This window comes from Pseudophryne corroboree, chromosome 3 (assembly GCF_028390025.1).
Source record: "Pseudophryne corroboree isolate aPseCor3 chromosome 3, aPseCor3.hap2, whole genome shotgun sequence".
Classification (NCBI taxonomy): domain Eukaryota; kingdom Metazoa; phylum Chordata; class Amphibia; order Anura; family Myobatrachidae; genus Pseudophryne; species Pseudophryne corroboree.
In genome coordinates this window covers 86354830-86377448 of record NC_086446.1, presented here as the reverse complement: position 1 = coordinate 86377448, position 22619 = coordinate 86354830, and the positions used below count along the sequence as shown (strand labels likewise).

The 22619-nt window shown below is 48.1% G+C and overlaps 1 protein-coding gene across 1 annotated transcript in view; it reads left to right on the top strand.

Moving 5' to 3' along the window:
* The window catches only part of LOC135057194 (oocyte zinc finger protein XlCOF7.1-like), a 192283-nt gene that overhangs the window by 141766 nt on the left and 27898 nt on the right, over nt 1–22619 (top strand). The window contains exons 7-8 of the mRNA XM_063963090.1: nt 10815–10940; nt 11745–11811. Coding sequence (XP_063819160.1) covers nt 10815–10940; nt 11745–11811 — 193 coding nt within the window. The remainder of the gene's footprint in view (nt 1–10814; nt 10941–11744; nt 11812–22619) is intronic.

Genomic DNA, 22619 nt, shown 5'->3' with positions numbered 1-22619 from the left:
ATAACCATATACAGATGTAGCCACACTCATCTATCCTCCGTGTGGTGCGTAGCGTGAAAAACTAGTCACATTACGTTTCCCTGCGTCTTGTTGCAGTGTGGCGTATTCAGTTGCCATGTAATGAATTAACCATTGTGTATGTGTGACCACCTGCAGTGCTAGATGCTGGGACACACCCCTGCTCACTTCTAATCTCTCTGCATATTATATATATGCCCCACCTGCATTGCTAGATGCTAGGACACATCCCTGCTCACTTCTAATCTCTCTACACGTTTTATATATATGCCCCACCTACAGTGCTAGATTCTAGGACACACCCCTGCTCACTTCTAATCTCTCTGCACATTATATTTATGCCCCACCTGCAGTGCTAGATGCTAGGACACACCCCTGCTCACTTCTAATCTCTGCACACAATTATATCTGCCCCACCTGCAGTGCTAGGATACATCCCTGCTCACTTCTAATCTCCTTTCATGTAATATCTGCCCCAACCTGCGCTCCTAGATGCTAGGAAACACCCCTGTTCACTTCTACTCTCTCTTCACGTTATATCTGCCCCACCTGCAGTGCTAGATGCTAGGACACACCCCTGTTCACTTCTAATCTCTCTGCACATTATATCTGCCCCATCTGTAGTGCTAGATGCTGGGACACACCCCTGTTCAATTGTAATCTCTGCACGTTATATCTGTCCCACCTGCAGTGCTAGGACACACCCCTGCTCACTTCTAATCTCTCTGCACACTATATCTGCCCCACCTGCAGTGCTAGATGCTAGGGCACACCCCTGCTCACTTTTAATCTCTCTGCACACTTCTATTCTCTCGGCAGGTTATATCTGTCCCACCTGCAGTGCTAGATGCTAGGACACACCTCTGCTCAATTCTAATCTCTTTGCACACATATCTGCCCCACCTGCTGTGCTGGATGCTAGGACACACCACTGCTCAGTTCTGATCCCTCTGCAAAATGTTATATCTGCTCCAACCTGCACTGCTAGGACACACCACTGCATGTAGATGCAGGGCTGCTCTCAAGCTCCCTCCTCCCACGGCATTAATTCACACAGCAGTGATCGGTACCAGCAACTTTTCCCACCTACGGGACACTACAGCCCATGGGTGGGGACGGCACATGGTAGGCTGCTTCAGCGGGGTGCCATTATAAGGGCAGGGTGCATTTTGCCTAGCGGGAACACTACATCCATAGTGCCCAGCATACACACATGCACTATACCCATAATGCCCAGCAGGGGCACTGAAATGGAGGAGGTACGGAGCAGCTTGCCACCCCAAACATGAGCGGGGCATCGGTGGAGGAACAGAGGAGTGGCGGCCGATCAGGTGAAATACCGCTGCAGCACTTTCCACCTTCTCCACCGCAGCCTGCTCCTATAATGCACAGACCCTCCTGCTTACCGATGGTCCTGGAGGCCAACGTCACCTCTCCCAGCTGCTGTGGTGCCACCTCCTCTACCCCAGTGACTTTGCCCCCAGGACTCCTTGAGGATGCCTCACAAGGCAGGCGCCACAGTTTACCAATGAGAGAACTGGTTTCCCGTGGGGGGTTAAAGCAAAGGGTATAGATGAGGACAGTTAATAAATATAAGGGGGTAAGTTATGAGTGGGGCTTGTTATGGGGTGGATGGGTTGATGAAGGGGTTATTACTTTTATTGGGGTTAAAATGAAAGAGTTATTTTGGGTATACTGAGGGAGGTAATGAGGGGATTCATTACTATCATTATATTCAGTGCTTGAAGTGGGACTCCCCTGATGTGCGGTGAGGTAAATGGCTCAGGAGGCACTGGCTAGTACCAGAGCCAGACATACAGACAAAATATATGAGCCCGGGGGTGCATGTGGGCATTATACACAGGTGCAGCCGTATATACTACTGGAAATATGGTGAGTGTTGATCAGAGATGTGCGGAAAACATAGGCGGGCTGTGCCTCACCTGTCATAGACCAGTATGCTGCAGAGTTCTGACTATAAAAATGATTAGAATAATACAAAGCAGATATTTATAATATATTCTTTGGATTTTTCATATACTTTATATAGTGAAAACTCTGGCGTATACTGGAGTAAGGCAGCAAAGGCTCTGCCTCACCTCACTGCACGTCACTGAGGTATATAGGTGGCTATATGGAGCAGCAGGTAATGGTGACTGAGTGCACAATGCCCTATGGTCGTTGTTTGTTGCATTAGGAGGCATAACACAGAGGGGGTGACATTTAGCGATTTAGGGATGGCCCCACTGGCGTATCTATAATGGGTGCAGTGTGTGTGGTGCACATGGGCCCCTGGGTCCAGAGGGGGCCCACACCGCACCCATTTCTTCTATATACTTACCTTTCTGGTGTCCAGGTGTGGGTCCCCTCCTCTCCCAAGTCCCGTAGCTGGCAGCCGCAGCAGCGCTGTTAGTGCTCTGTCTGAGCACTAGAGCAGAGGTGTAGCTAAGTGCCATGGTGCCCGAGGTAAGGATATGTTTCAATGCCCTCTCTACTGAACTGGGTGCATGTTACATTTGAAATAAATATATATATATATATATATATATATATATATATATATATATATATATATATATATATATATATATATATTTAAAAAAATAAGATTTTACTCACCGGTAAATCTATTTCTCATAGTCCGTAGTGGATGCTGGGAACTCCGTAAGGACCATGGGGAATAGCGGGCTCCGCAGGAGACTGGGCACTCTAAAGAAAGATTTAGTACTATCTGGTGTGCACTGGCTCCTCCCTCTATGCACCTCCTCCAGACCTCAGTTAAGGAAACTGTGCCCGGAAGAGCTGAAACTACAAGGAAAGGATTTTGGAATCCCGGGTAAGACTCATACCAGCCACACCAATCACACCGTATAACTTGTGATACACTTATCCAGTCAACAGTATGAACAACAACAGGGCATCAACAATGGATTTGTAAAGAAAGGAGAAAAAGACAAAAAACCCTTTTGTTGGGAGCACTCTTTTGTTATATGTGAAGTGGTATGTGTAGCGAAAAATATTAAAACTTAACCTTTACTAAATCCTTGAATAAAAAAAACTTTTTTGGTCAAAAAATTGAGACTCGTGTCAGATGTTATCTGTGTATAAAAATTCTTATTTAACCTTTTTAACAAATGAGGTATAAGATAAATGAATAGGTGAAAATATCAAAGAGGTGGTAGAGGATACCGAATGGTTTCTTAAAGTCCCAGGTATCCAGGAAATCACTGTGCATGCCTAAATTATGGATATCTTTGGTAGGAGATATAGGCAGAACTTCTAAGGTTTATAAACAAGGAAATCAAGATGTAATAATAATAGAGCTGTAGGGTAGTTAAACTTCCCTTAGTGGCGGTGGGGGGGGGGGGGGGGGATAAGGAAAGGGGGAAGAGGTAGGGAAGGGGGGTTTGGAAGGGAAAGGGAGGGTTGAGGGGTATTGGATGGAGAGTGGCCCACTGTACCTTCCCACCGCCACTAAGGGAAGTTTAACTACCCTACAGCTCTATTATTATTACATCTTGATTTCCTTGTTTATAAACCTTAGAAGTTCTGCCTATATCTCCTACCAAAGATATCCATAATTTAGGCATGCACAGTGATTTCCTGGATACCTGGGACTTTAAGAAACCATTCGGTATCCTCTACCACCTCTTTGATATTTTCACCTATTCATTTATCTTATACCTCCTTTGTTAAAAAGGTTAAATAAGAATTTTTATACACAGATAACATCTGATAGGAGTCTCAATTTTTTGACCAAAAAAGTTTTTTTATTCAAGGATTTATTAAAGGTTAAGTTTTAATATTTTTCGCTACACATACCACTTCACATATAACAAAAGAGTGCTCCCAACAAAAGGGTTTTTTGTCTTTTTCTCCTTTCTTTACAAATTGTAGTTCACCTACAAAATTCCTGGGAGCACCGCCAATCAATAACAGTTTAAGAATTATTTGTTAACTGTTCAACTGTTTGCATATTGGTATTTCATTATTTCATTATTTAATTATCTCAGCATTTATAATAATTGTTCGACTAGTGCGGTTCCACACAAAATAACTTTCTGCATCAACAATGGATGCCAACATAACATAACCCATTATTAAGCAATAACTATGTACACGTATTGCAGAAAGTCCGCACTAGGGACGGGCGCCCAGCATCCACTACGGACTATGAGAAATAGATTTACCGGTGAGTAAAATCTTATTTTCTCTAACGTCCTAGTGGATGCTGGGAACTCCGTAAGGACCATGGGGATTATACCAAAGCTCCCAAACGGGCGGGAGAGTGCGGATGACTCTGCAGCACCGAATGGGCAAACTCAAGGTCCTCCTCAGCCAGGGTATCAAACTTGTAGAATTTTGCAAATGTGTTTGAACCCGACCAAGTAGCAGCTCGGCAAAGCTGTAAAGCCGAGACCCCTCGGGCAGCCGCTCAAGAAGAGCCCACCTTCCTTGTGGAATGGGCTTTCACTGATTTTGGATGGGGCAATCCAGCCGCAGAATGAGCCTGCTGAATCGTGTTACAGATCCAGCGGGCAACGGTTTGCTTTGAAGCAGGAGCCCCCAACTTGTTGGGGGCATATAGGATAAACAGCGAGTCAGTTTTCCTGACTCCAGCCGTTCTGGCTACATAAATCTTCAAAGCCCTGACTACATCTAGTAACCTGGAATCCTCCAAGTCACGAGTAGCCGCAGGCACCACAATAGGTTGGTTCAAATGAAAAGATGACACCACCTTTGGCAGAAATTGGGGACGAGTCCGCAATTCGGCCCTGTCCATATGAAAAACCAGATAGGGGCTTTTACATGACAAAGCCGCCAATTCTGACACACGCCTAGCCGAAGCTAAGGCCAATAGCATGACCACCTTCCACGTGAGATACTTTAGCTCTATGGTCTTAAGTGGTTCAACCAGTGGGATTTTAGGAAACCCAACACCACGTTGAGATCCCAAGGTGCCACTGGTGGCACAAAAGGGGGCTGAATATGCAGCACTCCCTTAACAAACGTCTGAACTTCAGGAAGAGACGCCAGTTCCTTTTGAAAGAAAATGGATAGGGCCGAAATCTGGACCTTTATGGATCCCAACTTCAAGCCCATAGTCACTCCAGACTGTAGAAAGTGCAGAAATCTGCCCAGTTGGAATTCCTCTGTAGGGGCCTTCCTGGCCTCACACCAAGCAACATATTTTCGCCATATGCGGTGATAATGCTTTGCTGTCACGTCCTTCCTAGCCTTTATCAGCGTAGGAATAACTTCCTCCAGAATGCCTTTTTCCGCTAGGATCCGGCGTTCAACCGCCATGCCGTCAAACGCAGCCGCGGTAAGTCTTGGAACAGGCAGGGCCCCTGTTGCAACAGGTCCTGTCTGAGAGGCAGAGGCCATGGGTCCTCTGTGAGCATTTCTTGCAGTTCCGGGTACCAAGGCCTTCTTGGCCAATCCGGAACAATGAGTATTGTTCTCACTCCTCTTCTTCTTACGATTCTCAGCACCTTGGGTATGAGAGGAAGAGGAGGAAACACATAGACTGACTGGAACACCCACGGTGTTACCAGGGCGTCCACAGCTATCGCCTGAGGGTCTCTTGACCTGGCGCAATACCTTTGTAGCTTTTTGTTGAGACGGGACGCCATCATGTCTACCTGTGGCAGTTCCCATCGATTTGTAATCTGAATGAAGACTTCGTGATGAAGTCCCCACTCTCCCGGGTGAAGGTCGTGCCTGCTGAGGAAGTCTGCTTCCCAGTTGTCCACCCCCGGAATGAACACTGCTGACAGTGCTTGCACGTGATTCTCCGCCCACCGAAGAATCCTGGTGGCTTCCGCCATCGCGACTCTGCTTCTTGTGCTGCCCTGGCGGTTTACATGAGCCACCGCGGTGATGTTGTCTGAGTGAATCAGCACCGGTCAGTTGCGAAGCAGGGGCTCCGCTTGACTCAGGGCGTTGAATATGGCCCTTAGTTCCAGGATATTTATGTGCAGACAAGCCTCCTAACTTGACCACAACCCTTGGAAGTTTCTTCCCTGAGTGACTGCCCCCCACCCTCGGAGGCTCGCATCCGTGGTCGCCAGGACCCAGTCCTGTATGCCGAACCTGCGGCCCTCGAGAAGGTGAGCACTCTGTAGCAACCACATAAGAGACACCCTGGCCCTGGGGGACAGGGTGATCAGCCGCTGCATCTGAAGATGCAATCCGGACCATTTGTCCAACAGATCCCATTGAAAGATCCTCGCATGGAACCTGCCGAAGGGAATGGCTTCGTACGATGCCACCATCTTTCCCAGGACTCGCGTGCAGTGATGCACCGACACCTGTTTCGGTTTTAAGAGGTCTCTGACTAGAGTCACAAGCTCTTGAGCCTTCTCCGTCGGGAGAAACACCTTCTTCTGGTCTGTGTCCAGAATCATGCCCAGAAAGGGCAGACGCGTCGTAGGAATCAGCTGCGACTTTGGGATATTCAGAATCCAGCCATGCTGTTGCAACACTTCCTGAGAGTGCGCTACGCTGATCTGCAACTGCTCCCTTGACCTCGCCTTTATGAGGAGATCGTCCAAGTATGGGATAACTGTGACTCCTTGCTTTCTCAGGATCACCATCATTTCTGCCATTACCTTGGTAAATATTCTCGGTGCCGTGGAGAGCCCAAACGGCAACGTCTGGAATTGGTAATGACAGTCCTGTGCCACAAATCTGAGGTACTCCTGATGAGGCGGATAATTGGGGACATGCAAGTAAGCATCCTTGATGTCCAGAGACACCATAAAATCCCCCTCTTCCAGGCTTGCAATGACCGCTCTGAGCTATTCCATTTTGAACTTGAATCTTTTCAGATAAATGTTCAGGGACTTTAAATTTAATATAGGTCTGACCGAACCGTCCGGTTTCGGTACCACAAACATTGTGGAATAGTATCCCTTTCCCTGTTGAAGAAGGGGAACCTTTACCACCACCTGCTGGAGAAATAGCTTGTGAATTGCCGCTACCACTACTTCCCTTTCTATGGGGGAAGCTGGAAGGGCCGATTTTAGGTAACGTTGAGGGGGCATCACCTCGAATTCCAGCTTGTATCCCTGAGACACAATCTGTATAGCCCAGGGATCCACCTGTGAGCGAACCCACTGGTGGCTGAAATGTCGTAGACGCGCCCCCACCGCTTCTGGCTCCACCCGTGGAGCCCCAGCGTCATGCGGTGGATTTAGTGGAAGCCGGGGAGGACTTCTGTTCCTGGGAACTAGCTGTAAGGTGCAGCTTTTTTCCTCTACCCTTGCCTCCAGCAAGAAAGGAAGCACCTCTGACCTTCTTGCTTCTTTGTGCGCGAAAGGACTGCATTTGGTAATACGGTGCTTTCTTAGGTTGTGAGGGAATATATGGCAAAAAGTTTGACTTCCCAGCAGTAGATGTGGAAACCAGGTCCGAGAGACCGTCCCCAAACAATTCCTCACCCTTGTAAGGTAACACCTCCATGTGTTTTTTGGAGTCGGCATCACCTGTCCACTGCCGAGTCCACAGGACCCTCCTGGCAGAAATTGACATTGCATTCATTCTAGAGCCCAGTACCAGCACTACACATCCACGCCGACGCAATTGCCAGCCTCAGTAGAGTCCCTGAATGTGTATAAACAGATTTCAGGATACTTTTCCTGCTTTCTATCTGCAGGATCCTTTAGGGTGGCGGTATCCTGCGACGGCAGGGCCACCTTCTTAGATAAGCGTGTGAGAGCTTTATCTACCCTAGGGGAGGATTCCCAGCGCACCCTGTCCTCTGGCGGGAAAGGGTACGCCATAAGTAACCTTTTGGAAATCAGGACTTTCTTATCGGGGGAATCCCACGCTCTTTCACATAACTCATTTAACTCATGTGAATGGGGAAAAGTCACCTCTTGCTTTTTCTCCCCATACAGATAAACCCTCTTGTCAGGGACAGGGTTTACCTCTGATATGTGTAAAACATCCTTCATCGCTATAATCATGTAGCGTATAGCTTTTGTCATTTTCGGTTGCAATTTTGCATCATCGTCGTCGACACTGAAGTCAGAATCTGTGTCGACATCTGTGTCAACCATTTTGGATAGTGGACGCTTTTGAGACCCTGAGGGCCTCTGCGCTGTAGGATCAGGCATGGGTTGAGACCCTGACTGGCCCGAGGTATCAGCTTTATCCAACCTTTTATGTAAGGAGTTTACATTATCATTTAACACCTTCCACATATCCATCCAATCAGGTGTCGGCACCGTCGGCGGCGACACGTCAGTCAACTGCACTTGCTCTGCCTCCACATAGCCCTCTTCGTCAAACATGTCGACACACACGTACCGACACACCACACACACAGGGGAAGCTCTAAATGAGGACAGGACCCCCACAAGGCCTTTTGGAGAGACAGAGAAAGAGTATGCCAGACACACACCCCAGCGCTATATAACCCAGGGATTACACAGTACTTTAGTGTTTACCCAGTAGCTGCTGTATTGTGATTAATGCGCCTAAATTTGTGTGCCCCCCCCTCTCTTTTTCACCCTTCTACCGTGATTCTGCAGGGGAGAGCCTGGGGAGTTTCCTCTCAGCTGAGCTGTGGCAAGAAAATGGCGCTGGTGAGTGCTGAGGACGAAGGCCCCGCCCCCTCAGCGGCGGGCTTCTGTCCCGCAATTTTCTGTAAAATAAATGGCGGGGGCTCATACATATAACAGTGTCCCACTGTCTATATGCAGTTTTCGCCAGGAGGTATCAATTGCTGCCCAGGGCGCCCCCCCCCCTGCGCCCTGCACCCTACAGTGACCGGAGTGTGTGGGTTAGTGTGGGCGCAATGGCGCACAGCTGCAGTGCTGTGCGCTACCTCATGTGAAGACAGGAGTCTTCTGCCTCCGATTTCGATGTCTTCTCCGCTTCTGTCTTCTGGCTCTGCGAGGGGGACGGCGGCGCGGCTCCGGGAACGGACGACAAGGTCAGGTCCTGTGTTCGATCCCTCTGGAGCTAATGGTGTCCAGTAGCCTAAGAAGCGCAACCTAGCCGCAGTTAGTAGGGGTGCTTCTCTCCCCTCAGTCCCACGTAGCAGAGAGTCTGTTGCCAGCAGAAGCTCTCTGAAAATAAAAAAAACCTAAACTAAAATACTTTCTTAATAGCAAGCTCAGGAGAGCTCACGAAAAGCACCCAGCTCTGTCCGGGCACAGATTCTAACTGAGGTCTGGAGGAGGGGCATAGAGGGAGGAGCCAGTGCACACCAGATAGTACTAAATCTTTCTTTAGAGTGCCCAGTCTCCTGCGGAGCCCGCTATTCCCCATGGTCCTTACGGAGTTCCCAGCATCCACTAGGACGTTAGAGAAATCCTAAATTGGTGACAGGGCCAGTTCTAGACCTTGTGGAGCTCAGTGCGAAAGTTTCCTTTGGGCGCCCCCATGACCAAAATTTGGACTATGCGTGCAAAGGTGCACAACAAACAAATGGGGGCGTAGCTTTGTGGGGGAAGGAGCATGGCCACAGAATAGTACCAGTTCAGATTACACTGCACAGTATTATCCGTTATTCACTTATTACTCTGCAGCTTCTAAAGCAGAGAAGTGCTGCAACAGCAGCAGCAGCTGGGGAAGAGAGAGGTGCTGTAGCAGCCGGGTCAGAGAGAGGTGCTGCAGAAGCGGGGGGTGGTGCTGCAGGACAGAAATAACCCTGCTGCACAGCTACAAGTAGACAGTGAGACATATAGAGAGGGTGGCAGAGCTCCAGCATGTGCTAGTGTGTCCTGCTGTCGCTTCTGGCCTGCCCTGTTCCCTACCTAGTCTCGAGTCAGTGTGCGCCTCTCTGCTTCTCCTTCTCTGCCTGTACAGTGTCCCACAGTAAAGCAGGTGGAGCGAGAGACTGTGGCTCAGGTGGCGGCAGCGCGCCCTCTAACTTTTTCAGTGCCCGGAGCTCGCGCTCCTTTGGGGTCACCCTCGCTACACCCCTGCACTAGAGACTCACACACACAATGCCAGAGACTACAGCGCATGCGCAGGTCTCCGAAAAAATGGCAGCCGTGCCATTTTTTCGGAGACTTGCGCATGCGCTGTAGACTCTGGCACTGTGCTAGAGTCTCAAGCGCTCAGACAGTGAGCAAACTGCGCTGCTGCCGGCTACGGGACGGGAGAGGAGGGGGCCCACACCCAGAGACTGCACACAGGTCCCCTTCTCTCTAGATACGCCCCTGTATACGCACACACCCTATACCCATGGTACCCAGAACACACACACCCTTATCCATAGTGCCCAGCATACACATACCCCTCAAATCCACCCTGCCCCACATACACACAACCCCTATACACACAGTGCCCAGCATACACATATCCCCCATGGCCAACATACTCATAGTACACAGCAATCCCATTCCATATCTCCCCTCCCCTCCATTAATAGTGGCCAGCGCGCGCGCGAACACACACAATACCCATAATGCCCAGCATACACACCTCCATACCTACTGTGCACATTACAGGACAGGACAGTAATAAATAATAAGATTTATCTGTTACACAGCATCTGCCTTAACCCGTGGCTAGCGTCACATAACGAGCATCGGATAGCAGTGCAGCCCTAGGAGGATATCTGTAAGGGAGGATAATGACTGTCACCAGTACAGAGCGGCGGCCATGTTGGTGGACTCCTATAATACTACCGTATACCCCTGACGGCCCTCGGCAGCAGCTGCAGATAGAGGGTACTTACAGCTTATTCCCTTGTAAGCCTTACGTCCTAGGCTGTCCTGTCACTAGGGGGAGAAAAATGTGCGGCGCCAATAAAACTCCATAACTACAGTACATAGAGTCAGGCGGCCATTTTGTTGTGGTCCATTGACTCTTCACCCAGAGATTCCGGTATTTTCTTTCCTCGTGGGGCAGATAATTGGATCCTGTCACATCTGGGCCCCTCTCTGTTTCCTCTCACAAAGGTAATCCGATCACTGGGTCAGTTTATAACGAGGCCTGGGCTGTGCCTCATGCACATTTGACTTAATGGAGTGTAAGCTCCTTTGGTGAGGCAGTAATGGGGGTGTATGGGGGCACTCAACAGTATGTGTTATGGTGACCATAGGCCGGCATTTGCTCTGACCTCTATATGTATGAAATCAGCAGTCAGACATTAAATTATGGGGTCTATTCAATTAGGTGCAAGCATTGCTGACACAGTGGCGTGGATGTGCAGAAGGCTCGGCAACATCACCTCATCTCATCCCCAGCGGGAAGCAAACCAATCAGCGAGACTGGGATTGCTGTGACATACTTTCATAGGGGTTAGTTCTGTTGCCCGCGTGTCCTTCATGGCGGGAGGAAGTGCGGCAGTATGCAGCGCCTATGGTATGGACTCCTGAATTTATGTTCACAGGCCCATAGGACCCCATACAAAAATCTACACATGGACGGTATTCAATTCTTTTCACTATCTTCCACACCCGTTCTGTTTCTGCTAACGGGCGTGGTATCATTTCAGGGCACCCATCCCTTTACCCATCTAAACCTGATTACTATGGGGATTACTTTAGAAAGGAGATTGGGCGTGATATATCATTTGAATACCGCCCATAGAGTGGGATCAGGCTGCAAGAGGTGATGTTGGTGGCATTTCCACTCAATTACATTGGCAACTCCTGCCCCTCACGGCTAATTGAGTTGACCCCTTAGTGAAGAGTCCTATTTGTCTGTATCCATAAAGCCAGTTGTATTTACATATTGTTTGTTGTGTCCCGATATTGCAGCATATAGACCCTCATTGGAGACCTCCTGCCGTACCTGAGGAAGAGCAGAATGGGACCAAATTATTGGGTATGTACAGTATACATGATAATAATGAAGCTGTCTGTTCTGAGAATGTATATCACTGCCTGTATACCAGCGTTCTAATTGGTGCTGGCATCGATGGACCCCATATCATTATGAGATTATCAGAGGTGCCTTCCCAACACGAAATGCGCTGGCTGTCTCAGCAAGATTGCCTGTTCCTGACGGGAGAGGGCCTGCCTGGTGGGTATGCGCTGTGTTTATGTATCTAGTGCTGCTACTGGTCTGAGTATTGTCACTGCTCTGATGGTCTCTGCTGCCACCTTGTGTCTGTGTATAGTTATAGGTAGGATTCCTGTAGCCACTTACCTTCCTATTGCTGCTTCCCTATTACACATTGCTCTTGGCTATAGTGCTGCATTCCCAGCCTTCCTTCCCATCCTTTTATCTCTGTCACGGCTCAGGTTTCTACCCTTTGTTAGATCTTAGGTGCTCGCTCCTCCTAGATTTTGTGGCTGATACGAGTCCAGTTCCTTGGTGATAACATCTATGAAAACGGGAACCCGCCGGCAGATGATAAACTATGGAAACAATTTTTGTTTCTAATTGTTTTTACTTTCTCTGCAGCTTAAATTGTTTTCTACCTCTGGTTCCCTGTTTCCACCACTTCACTTATTCCCCTGTGGACCTTGCTGTGCGGATGGTCCAGGCTTTGCTGTCTATTAGAGGAACACTGGTGTAATACTAGTGACTTGCAGACAGCAGTAGATTGCCTTCCCATGCTTTGTGTTGGAGAGAAGGATGATCCCTGACCAGGGAACTAAATTTGGGCCTTACTGAGGACTGGATGGGAAAGATTGCCTGTTTTGTCTGTATATGTCAGTGATGGCATCCTTCCCTCAGTCGGGTATGGGTCGTTGGGTAGACACAACTTAGGTCGACATGGTCATTAGGTCGACATGGTCATTAGGTCGACATGTCAAAAGGTCGACATGTCAAAAGGTCGACATGTTGTTTTTTTTTTTTTTTTACTTTTTTTTGGTGTAATTTTCTTCATAAAGTGACGGGGAACCCCAATTATTGCACCGTGTCCACTCGCATGGCTCGCTTCGCTCGCCATGCTTCGGGCAAGGTCCCTCACTCTGCTACCGCTGCGCTCGGCACAGGTTACCATTCCAATCGTAGTCCACGTGGATCGTTAAGTATGAAAAAATCCAAAAAAAGGTGAAAAACTCATGCCGACCTTTTGACCTGTCGACCTAGTACATGTTGGCCTATTGACCATGTCGACCTAATGCATGTCGACCTTCAGTGGTCGACCTAATGACTGTCGACCTAAGCTGTGTCAACCTAACGACCGTATACCCCTCAGTCTCTGCTCTCTCTGCATTTGGGGGTGTCATCCCGCCTCTTTATATTCTCTTGTTTAGCCTTCCCTCACTCATTGGGCTTGATGCCGATGCTGAGCACCAATCCCTATATGGCGCATGTGTTACGCAGAGAGGCGCTGCCGTGATTGGGACGCACAGAATCAGAGATGTCCTGGAAAGTGCTGGGCGTCCCCAGACTGTGACTGGGAGGAGATGGTCCGTTTTATGGGCGGGTAATGGGAATGTCCCGGGTGTAGTGCGGAAGTGTTTGCGTATTCAGTTGCTTAATCGATCACTATGGAGGCCTCACTCAGGTGGAAAGCCTGTGCCTGCCGTAGGGCTGATGAAAACACGGAAAGTGGGCGTCTCAGTCCTTGCACATTCATACACAGGGATGTACACCGGGGAAGGATTACATAGGGGCATAAAGTCACAGACGAGCGACCGACAAAACTGGGCAATGACAAGAACTACGAAGAAAGTCTTCGCAGCGGCGAACGCAGGAAGATTGACAGGCAGAAGGCAAATCTGGGCGTCAACTGACCGTTTTCGGGGAGTGGTGAGTCCAACGCAGGTGTGTCTAGGCGTTTGGAAGGCTGATGTCTGACGTCAATTCCGGGACCTGACATGCTGAAGTGATCGCAGTGGGTAAGTAAGTCCAGACCTACTCCTAAACTGCACAAAATATTTTTGCATAGCTCGACTGCACAAGCGAACGCAGCCTTGCTATGCACAAATACACTCCCCCATAGGCAGCGACTATCTGATCGCATGGCAGCTAAAAACAGCTACCCTGCGATCAACTCGGAATGAGGGCCCTAGTTACATAGGGGCAGATTTATTATGCCTGGTGAAGTGATAAAGTGGAAGGTGATAAAGCACCAGCCAATCAGCTCCCAACTTCCATGTTACAGGCTGGGTTTGAAAATGACAGTTAGGAGCTGATTGGCTGGTGCTTTATCACCTTCCACTTTACACTTCACCAGGCTTAATAAATCTGCCCCATAGTTACATAGTTAGTGAGGTTGAAAAGAGGCAAAATGCCCATTGGGTTCAAACTGTATTTTGTGATCATTATAATGCACCTGCTGAAGTAATGGTCTAATACCAATTGACAACAATGATTCTTACAATTCCCAGATAAATGTCCATATGTTAAATGCTATAACTCTAGATACTTTTTCCAGTTAGAAATTTGTCCAATCGGTTTTTAAATGCATTAGCAGAGTCCGCCATTACTACCTTCTCCGGCAGGGAGTTCCAAATTTTTATTGCCCTTACCGTGAAGAACCCTTTCCTATGTTGTGTACGGAATTTTCTCTCCTCTAGCCTCAGCGAGTGCCCATGTGTCCTATACTGTTAGGCGCGGCGGCTCTCACCGAGTAACAGTCACGGCCGCCGCGCCTCCCTGTTTCCCCGCACGGCGCCTAGCAATGCCAGGATGCCGTGCGCGCTGAGCTGCCGGGCGCCTGGCAACGCTGGGACGCCGGGCGCGCTGAACCGCCGTGTCCCTGGCAACGCTAGGACGCCGTGCGCGCCGAGCCGCCGGGTCCATGGCAACGGGGACGCCACAGGCGGACCGCGTTCCCCGTTGCCATGCAAATCAAGTACACCTGTTTAGCTCTGAGTCGTGCAGCAAGGCAGCTGCACGACATCACTAATTAGGTTCTCTGCAGCTATTGGAGGGCTCCCTGTTATATTCTGTCTCAGTGCATTACACAGACGCCAGTGATAGCTTCCTATGAGCTGTTCCTGCTCTGGAGAAGATTCCCTGTCCGGTGTTCTGTAGTCCAGTCATCTTGTTCCGGTGGTCCTGACTCCTGGTCTCGAAAGCCAATCCTTGCCCTTCTCCCTGCCTTCCTGCCGGTCGTCTCCTGCTTTAGAGATCCGAAGATTCCGGTTCGCTTACGGTTGTTCCCGGTGTTGTGAGTAGCGGCCTTCAGTCGCGCCTTGCGGCCTTGGCCGTGGAATTCCGTTTATTCTTGTTCCTTTTGGTGTTTTTGCTGAGGTGTTCCGCCATAGCTGTCCTTCCTGGTATACGGCGGTGCCGTGTAGGGTTTGGATAGCGTACCTTGGTTTCCTTTCCCTTTGGCGGCCGTGCCGCACATACTATTAGTTTGTTGTTCTGAAGTAGCCCCTAGCTAAATTTTCGTGTTTAGAGGTCCCCTTGTTATCATCCCGTCTCCGTTTATGCCTTGTCTCATACTAAGACCGGGGGGCATCGGTGTTGGGCAGACCTAATCCGCCCTTCAAACGTGGCTGTCGTGAGCCCAAGAACACATAGTCTTGCAGGCGTAGACGGACCACGCGGGTGACACAACCGAGTTAGGTTGCTAGGGGTTTTTATTTATACCTAGTCATCATTTCAGCATCACGTTCTTGTGCTCAGGACTTACCACTCCACATCATTCGTTCGGAGCACAAAGAACGTAACATATACAGAGTTCTTTTAATAAACAAATCCCCTGCTAACTCCTTGTAATGACACTTTTCATATTTGAAAATATTAATAATGTCACCTCTTAGTCGCCGCTTTTCGAGTGTATACATATTTAACTTAGTAAGCCTTTCCTTGTACACTAGTGTCTCTAGCCCTTTAATCAATTTAGTAGCCCACCTTTGAACCCTTTCTAGTTCCCCGATATCTTTTTTTATAATATGGTGCCCAAAATTGAACACAATTTTCAAGGTGTGGACGTACCAATGATTTGTACAGTGGCAGGATTACATCCTCGTCCCTTGTCTCAATGCCCCGTTGTATGCATGCGAGCACTTTACTTGCCTTTTTTGCAGCATTTTGACATTGTGTACTGTTATTCAGCCTATTATTTATGAGCACCCCCAAATCTTTTTTCAGCACAGTTACCCCTATAATTTCCCCATTTAGAGTGTACGATGCTTATGTGTTTTGTGTCCCAAAATGCATAATTTAGCATTTTTCTATATTGAACCTCATTCCCCATTTAGACGCCCAGGCTTCAAGTTTAAATAAGTCATTTTGTAGAGACTCCACATCGCTATCTGAATTAATTATTTTACACAGCTTAGTATTATCCGCAAAGATTTACACTGTGCTTTCCAGGCCTATTCCTAGATCATTGATAAATATATTGAACAGTAGCGGGCCAAGTACAGACCCTTGTGGTATTCCGCTGACTACTGATGCCCAGCTGGAAAACATTTAGTTGATTACTACTCGTTGTACTCTGTTATCCAGCCAATTACCTATCCATGTACAAATAGTATATCCTACACCAAGTTCCCTTAATTTGATGATCAGTCTCCTGTGAGGCACTGTATCGAAGGCTTTTGCAAAATCTAAATACACCACATCCACTACTTTTCCCTGATCAAGATTTCCGCTCATTTCCTCGTAGAAGCTACTTAAGTTAGGTTGACATGATCTGTCCCTTACAAACCCATGCTGACTTTTGCTAATAATCTTCTTAACCTGCAGATAATCCTCTATGCTATCCCAGAAGATACCGTCCAATATTTTACCCACTATAGAGGTTAAGCTAACTGGTCTATAGTTACCAGGATTATTTTTAGTTCCCTTTTTAAATAAAGGCACTACCTCCGCTATGCGCCAATCCTTAGGTATCCTGCCTGATCTGATTGAACTATGGAAAATCAAGTATAGGGGTTTTGCTAACTGTGACCTAAGCTCCATAATAACCCTCGGATGAAAACCATCTGGGCCTGGTGATTTATTAATCTTTATTTTGCTTAGTCTGTACAGGACAACTTCCTCACTTAAACTAGCATCCAGCCAAGAGTCATTACTTTCACTATCGTTATGCACTACTCTCACCGACTGATCCTCCCTGGTGAATACCGAGGAAAAGAAATTGTTCAGTGTTTCCGCTTTATTTTATCATCGTTTATCAAAACTCCCAATTCATCTTTTAATGGGCCTACATTCTCCTTCTTTAACCTTTTACTGTTTATGTATTTATAAAACTTTTTAGACTTTCTTTTATTCTCTATAGCGATTTGCCTTTCATTTACAATTTTAGCTGCCCTTATTAATTTTTTGCATTTGTTATTGCATTCCTTGTAATGCTGGAATGACTCCTCCCTTCCATTACATTTAAATGTATTGAAAGCACGCCTCTTTTTAGCCATTGCTTCTCTGACCTCCTTATTAAGCCACATAGGCTTGTGTTTAGTACTCCTTTGTTTACTGCTCATGGGAATGAATTTGTGAATATTGCTATCAAGCAACCCTTTTAAAGCATCCCACATTTCTGTCTTTACCATGAAACAAAACTTCCCAGTCAATGTCGTTTAGTGCCTGTCTCAGCATATTGAAGTTAGCTTTTCTAAAGTTAAATGTTTTGGTTGAACCCTTATAGCTATGTTTCCTGAAACTGATGTCGAATGTGATCATATAGTGGTCACTGTTTCCCATGGTCTCCCCAACTTTAGTGTTTGATATAATGTCCACATTATTTGCAATAACTAAGTCCAGAATAGTTTTACCTCTAGTTGGAACCTTGACTAATTGAGTCAAGTATTGAGCCTTTAATGTATTTAAGAACCTGCTGCTCCTAGTTTTTACACATGAATCGTTACTCCAATTTATATCAGGATAGTTAAAATCCCCTAACACTAGGATGTCCCCCATTCCAGCAGCTTTTTCAGTTTGGTGTAAGAATTGTTCCTCATCGTGTAAACTAATATCTGGTTGCTTGTAGCACGTGCCAATGACTAGTTTCTTTGCTTCAATGCCCCCACTTGTGATCTCAACCCATAGCGACTCCACGTTATCTCCTGCCCCCCTCGAAAATACCCTCTATTAAGTTTGGTTTTAGAGATGGTTTAACAAAGAGACATAGCCCTCCTCCCCTTTTGGTAACCCTGTCCCTCCTGAAAAGAGAATATCCCTCCAAATTCGCAACCCAGTCGTGAGAGTCGTCCCACCATGTTTCCGTAATACCTATAATATCATACTGAGCAGATCTCCCCCTTCTTTTTTTTTCTAACCGTGACCCAGATGTCTACCTGATCATCCTCGTCTACCAGTGTTCCCCCCTGCAACTCCTCCAACGTTCTATCTAAACTTTGCTTGAGATTGTGAATGCTCCTCAGTCGCATAACGGTCCCCTCTAGATTAGTTACCTGGGATTCCAGGGCAGCCGTTCACTCACATCTCGCACAGATGTACCCACACTCAGACTGTTGTTCTAGGTGCGCATACATCCTGCACGACACGCACTGAGTGAGATTCCCAATCTCGGCCACCCCCATTTTTCAATTAGTGTTAAGTCCCTGTTACCTTCAGAAAATCAGAAAGAGGGGGACAATCAATATATAAGGAATATACAAGGAACAATAAAGGACAATAAATAAATAAAATAAAGTAATAAGGGACAATAAATAAATAAAAATAAATGGATAGGATAAGGATAAATTTAGTACAAATACAGGGGATTAACAATAAACTACAGTAATGGACAAAGGAAGACAATCAATTATACAACACAGTGGGAAAAGCTAATAGGAAAAGTTAATACTTATCTGGATCCTGCTCCACTGATCTGTGCACAGAAGTTGTTCTCCCTCTGGCCGCTGGCTCTCTTCCACCGCAGGCTCTCTTCCACCGCAGGCTCTCTTCCACCGCAGGCTCTCTTCCACCGCTGGCTCTCTTCCACCGCTGGCTCTCTTCCACCGCTGGCTCTCTTCCACCGCTGGCTGCCGGCTCGCGGCTCTAGCACCTTGCTGCTCCGTCCTCATGTGCGCCCTTGTGTGCGCGCGCTCAACGCCACTTTCGGTTACGGTCACTCGAACCTGTATGCACCGTTGCTCACTGATTCTGTATGTATTTACGCATGGATGTTATTTGCATGTGTTTATGTATGCATGCATGTATGTAATAACTGTGTCTCCAGGAAATAGAGGGTGATTCAGATGTGGTCGGATAGAGCCAACATGTGGTAATGCAGCAGGAGGCACCTGCAGGGCCGGCGATAGGGTGGGGGGTCAAAGGGGACACCTGTACCGGGCCCCAAGGATATGCCGCTTAGTATGTGAGCCATCTTGTCTAAATAGGGCAGCGAGCTGTTAACGGTGTGGGTCTAGCCTCAGAGTGACAGGAACCTTTCACACAAAGTGACTCCGCTGGTCAGGATTCCTGTGCCCTGCGCCGGCCTCTTCTGAGGGGTTGTGAGGGCCGTATACCTGCTGTGCGGTGTTCGGGTCTGGACACTGCGGCAAAAGTGAGTCTCTCCCCCCGGGGTAAGAGTGGACTGGTGAGGGAATACAGGCCTGTGGGATGGGGTGAGGGAGCAGGGAATGCAGCATGGAGTCATTGGGGAGAGACAGACTGTGGGGTGTGTGTATGGAAGAAGAGAGGGAGCCACATAAATATATATATATTTCTCTAACGTCCTAGTGGATGCTGGGGACTCCGTAAGGACCATGGGGAATAGATGGGCTCCGCAGGAGACAGGGCACTCTAAGAAAGAATTAGGACTACTGGTGTGCACTGGCTCCTCCCTCTATGCCCCTCCTCCAGACCTCAGTTAGAATCTGTGCCCGGACGGAGCTGGGTGCATTTTAGTGAGCTCTCCTGAGCTTGCTAATAAGAAAGTATTTTGTTAGGTTTTTTATTTTCAGAGAGATCTGCTGGCAAAAGACTCTCTGCTACGTGGGACTGAGGGGAGAGAAGCAAACCTACTAACTGCGGATAGGTTGCGCTTCTTAGGCTACTGGACACCATTAGCTCCAGAGGGATCGAACACAGGAACTCACCCTTGGTCGTCCGTTCCCGGAGCCGCGCCGCCGTCCCCCTCGCAGAGCCAGAAGACAGAAGCCGGCGAGTGAAGCAAGAAGACATCAAAATCGGCGGCAGAAGACTCCTGTCTTCATATGAGGTAGCGCACAGCACTGCAGCTGTGCGCCATTGCTCCCACACTAATCCACACACTCCGGTCACTGTAGGGTGCAGGGGGGGGCGCCCTGGGCAGCAATTGAGTACCTCCTGGCAAAATAGAGCATATATACAGCTGGGCACTGTATATATGCATGAGCCCCCGCCATTATTTTTCACAAAATCGTGGGACAGAAGCCCGCCGCTGAGGGGGGCGGGGCTTCTACCTCAGCACTCACCAGCGCCATTTTCTCTCCACAGCTCCGCTGAGAGGAAGCTCCCCAGGCTCTCCCCAGCAGAATCACGGTAGAAAGAGGGTAAAAAGAGAGGGGGGGCACATAAATTTAGCGCAAATTCACTAATACAGCAGCTACTGGGTAAACACTAAGTTACTGTGTAATTCCTGGATTATATAGCGCTGGGGTGTGTGCTGGCATACTCTCTCTCTCTGTCTCTCCAAAAGGCCTTGTGGGGGTTCTGTCCTCAAATAGAGCATCCCGTGTGTGTGTGGTGTGTCGGTACAATTGTGTCGACATGTTTGACGAGGAAGGCTATGTGGAAGCAGAGCAGGTGCAGTTGAATGTTGTGTCTCCGCCGACGGCGCCGACACCTGATTGGATGGACATGTGGAAGGTGTTAAATGATAATGTAAACTCCTTGCATAAAAGGTTGGATAAAGCTGAAGCCTTGGGACAGTCAGGGTCTCAACCCATGCCTGATCCTACAGCGCAGAGGCCGTCAGGGTCTCAGAAGCGCCCACTATCCCAGATTGTTGACACGGACTCTGACTCCAGTGTCGATGGCGATGATGCAAAGTTGCAGCCTAAAATGGCTAAAGCCATCCGCTACATGATTATAGCAATGAAGGATGTATTGCACATTTCAGAGGTAAACCCTGTCCCTGACAAGAGGGTTTATATGTTTGGGGAAAAAAGGCAAGAAGTGACTTTCCCCCCTTCACATGAGTTAAATGAGTTATGTGAAAAAGCTTGGGATTCTCCTGATAGGAAAGTGCAGATTCCCAAACGGTTGCTTATGGCGTATCCTTTCCCACCAACGGACAGGATACGCTGGGAATCCTCCCCTAGAGTAGACAAAGCTTTGACACGCTTATCTAAGAAGGTGGCCCTGCCGTCACAGGATACGGCCTCCCTAAAGGATACTGCAGATAGGAAGCAGGAAGGTATCCTGAAGTCTGTTTATACACATTCCGGTACCATGCTGAGGCCGGCAATTGCGTCGGCCTGGATGTGTAGTGCTGTAGCGACATGGACAGATACTCTGTCTGAGGAACTGGATACCTTGGACAAGGATACTATAATACTGACCCTGGGGCATATAAAGGACGCTGTCCTATATATTAGGGATGCCCAGAGGGACATTTGCCTACTGGGCTCTAGAATAAATGCAATGTCGATTTCTGCCAGAAGGGTCTTGTGGACTCGGCAATGGACAGGTGATGCCGACTCAAAAAAGCACATGGAGGTTTTACCTTATAAGGGTGAGGAATTGTTTGGGGACGGTCTCTCGGACCTAGTTTCCACAGCTACGGCTGGGAAGTCAATTTTTTTGCCATATATTCCCTCACAGCCTAAGAAAGCACCGTATTACCAAATGCAGTCCTTTCGATCACACAAAGGCAAGAAAGTCAGAGGTGCGTCCTTTCTTGCCAGAGGCAGGGGTAGAGGAAAGAAGCTGCACAATACAGCTAGTTCCCAGGAACAGAAATCCTCCCCGGCTTCCACAAAATCCACCAGTGGGTTCGCTCACAGGTGGATCCCTGGGCTATACATATTGTGTCTCAGGGATACAAGCTGGAATTCGAAGTGATGCCCCCTCACCGCTTCCTCAAATCGGCCCTGCCAGCTTCCCCCATAGAAAGGGAGGTAGTGTTAGCGGCAATTCACAAATTATATCTCCAGCAGGTGGTGGTAAAGGTTCCCCTCCTTCAACAGAGAAGGGGTTACTATTCCACAATGTTTGTGGTACCGAAACCGGACGGTTCGGTCAGACCCATATTGAATTTAAAATCCCTGAACATTTACCTGAAAAGGTTCAAGTTCAAGATGGAATCGCTCAGAGCGGTAATTGCAAGCCTGGAAGGGGGGGATTTTATGGTGTCTCTGGACATAAAGGATGATTACCTGCATGTCCCCATTTATCCACCTCATCAGGAGTACCTCAGATTTGTGGTACAGGACTGCCATTACCAATTCCAGACGTTGCCGTTTGGTCTGTCCACGGCACCGAGAATATTTACCAAGGTAATGGCGGAAATGATGGTGCTCCTACGAAAGCAAGGAGTCACAATTATCCCATACTTGGACGATCTCCTCATAAAGGCGAGGTCCAGAGAGCAGTTGCTGATCAGCGTAGCACACTCTCAGGAAGTGTTGCAACAGCATGGCTGGATTCTGAATATTCCAAAGTCGCAGCTGATTCCTACGACGCGTCTGCCCTTCCTGGGCATGATTCTGGACACGGACCAGAAGAAGGTGTTTCTCCCGGCGGAGAAGGCTCAGGAGCTCGTGACTCTGGTCAGAGACCTCTTAAAACCAAAACAGGTGTCGGTGCATCAATGCACGCGAGTCCTGGGAAAGGTGGTGGCG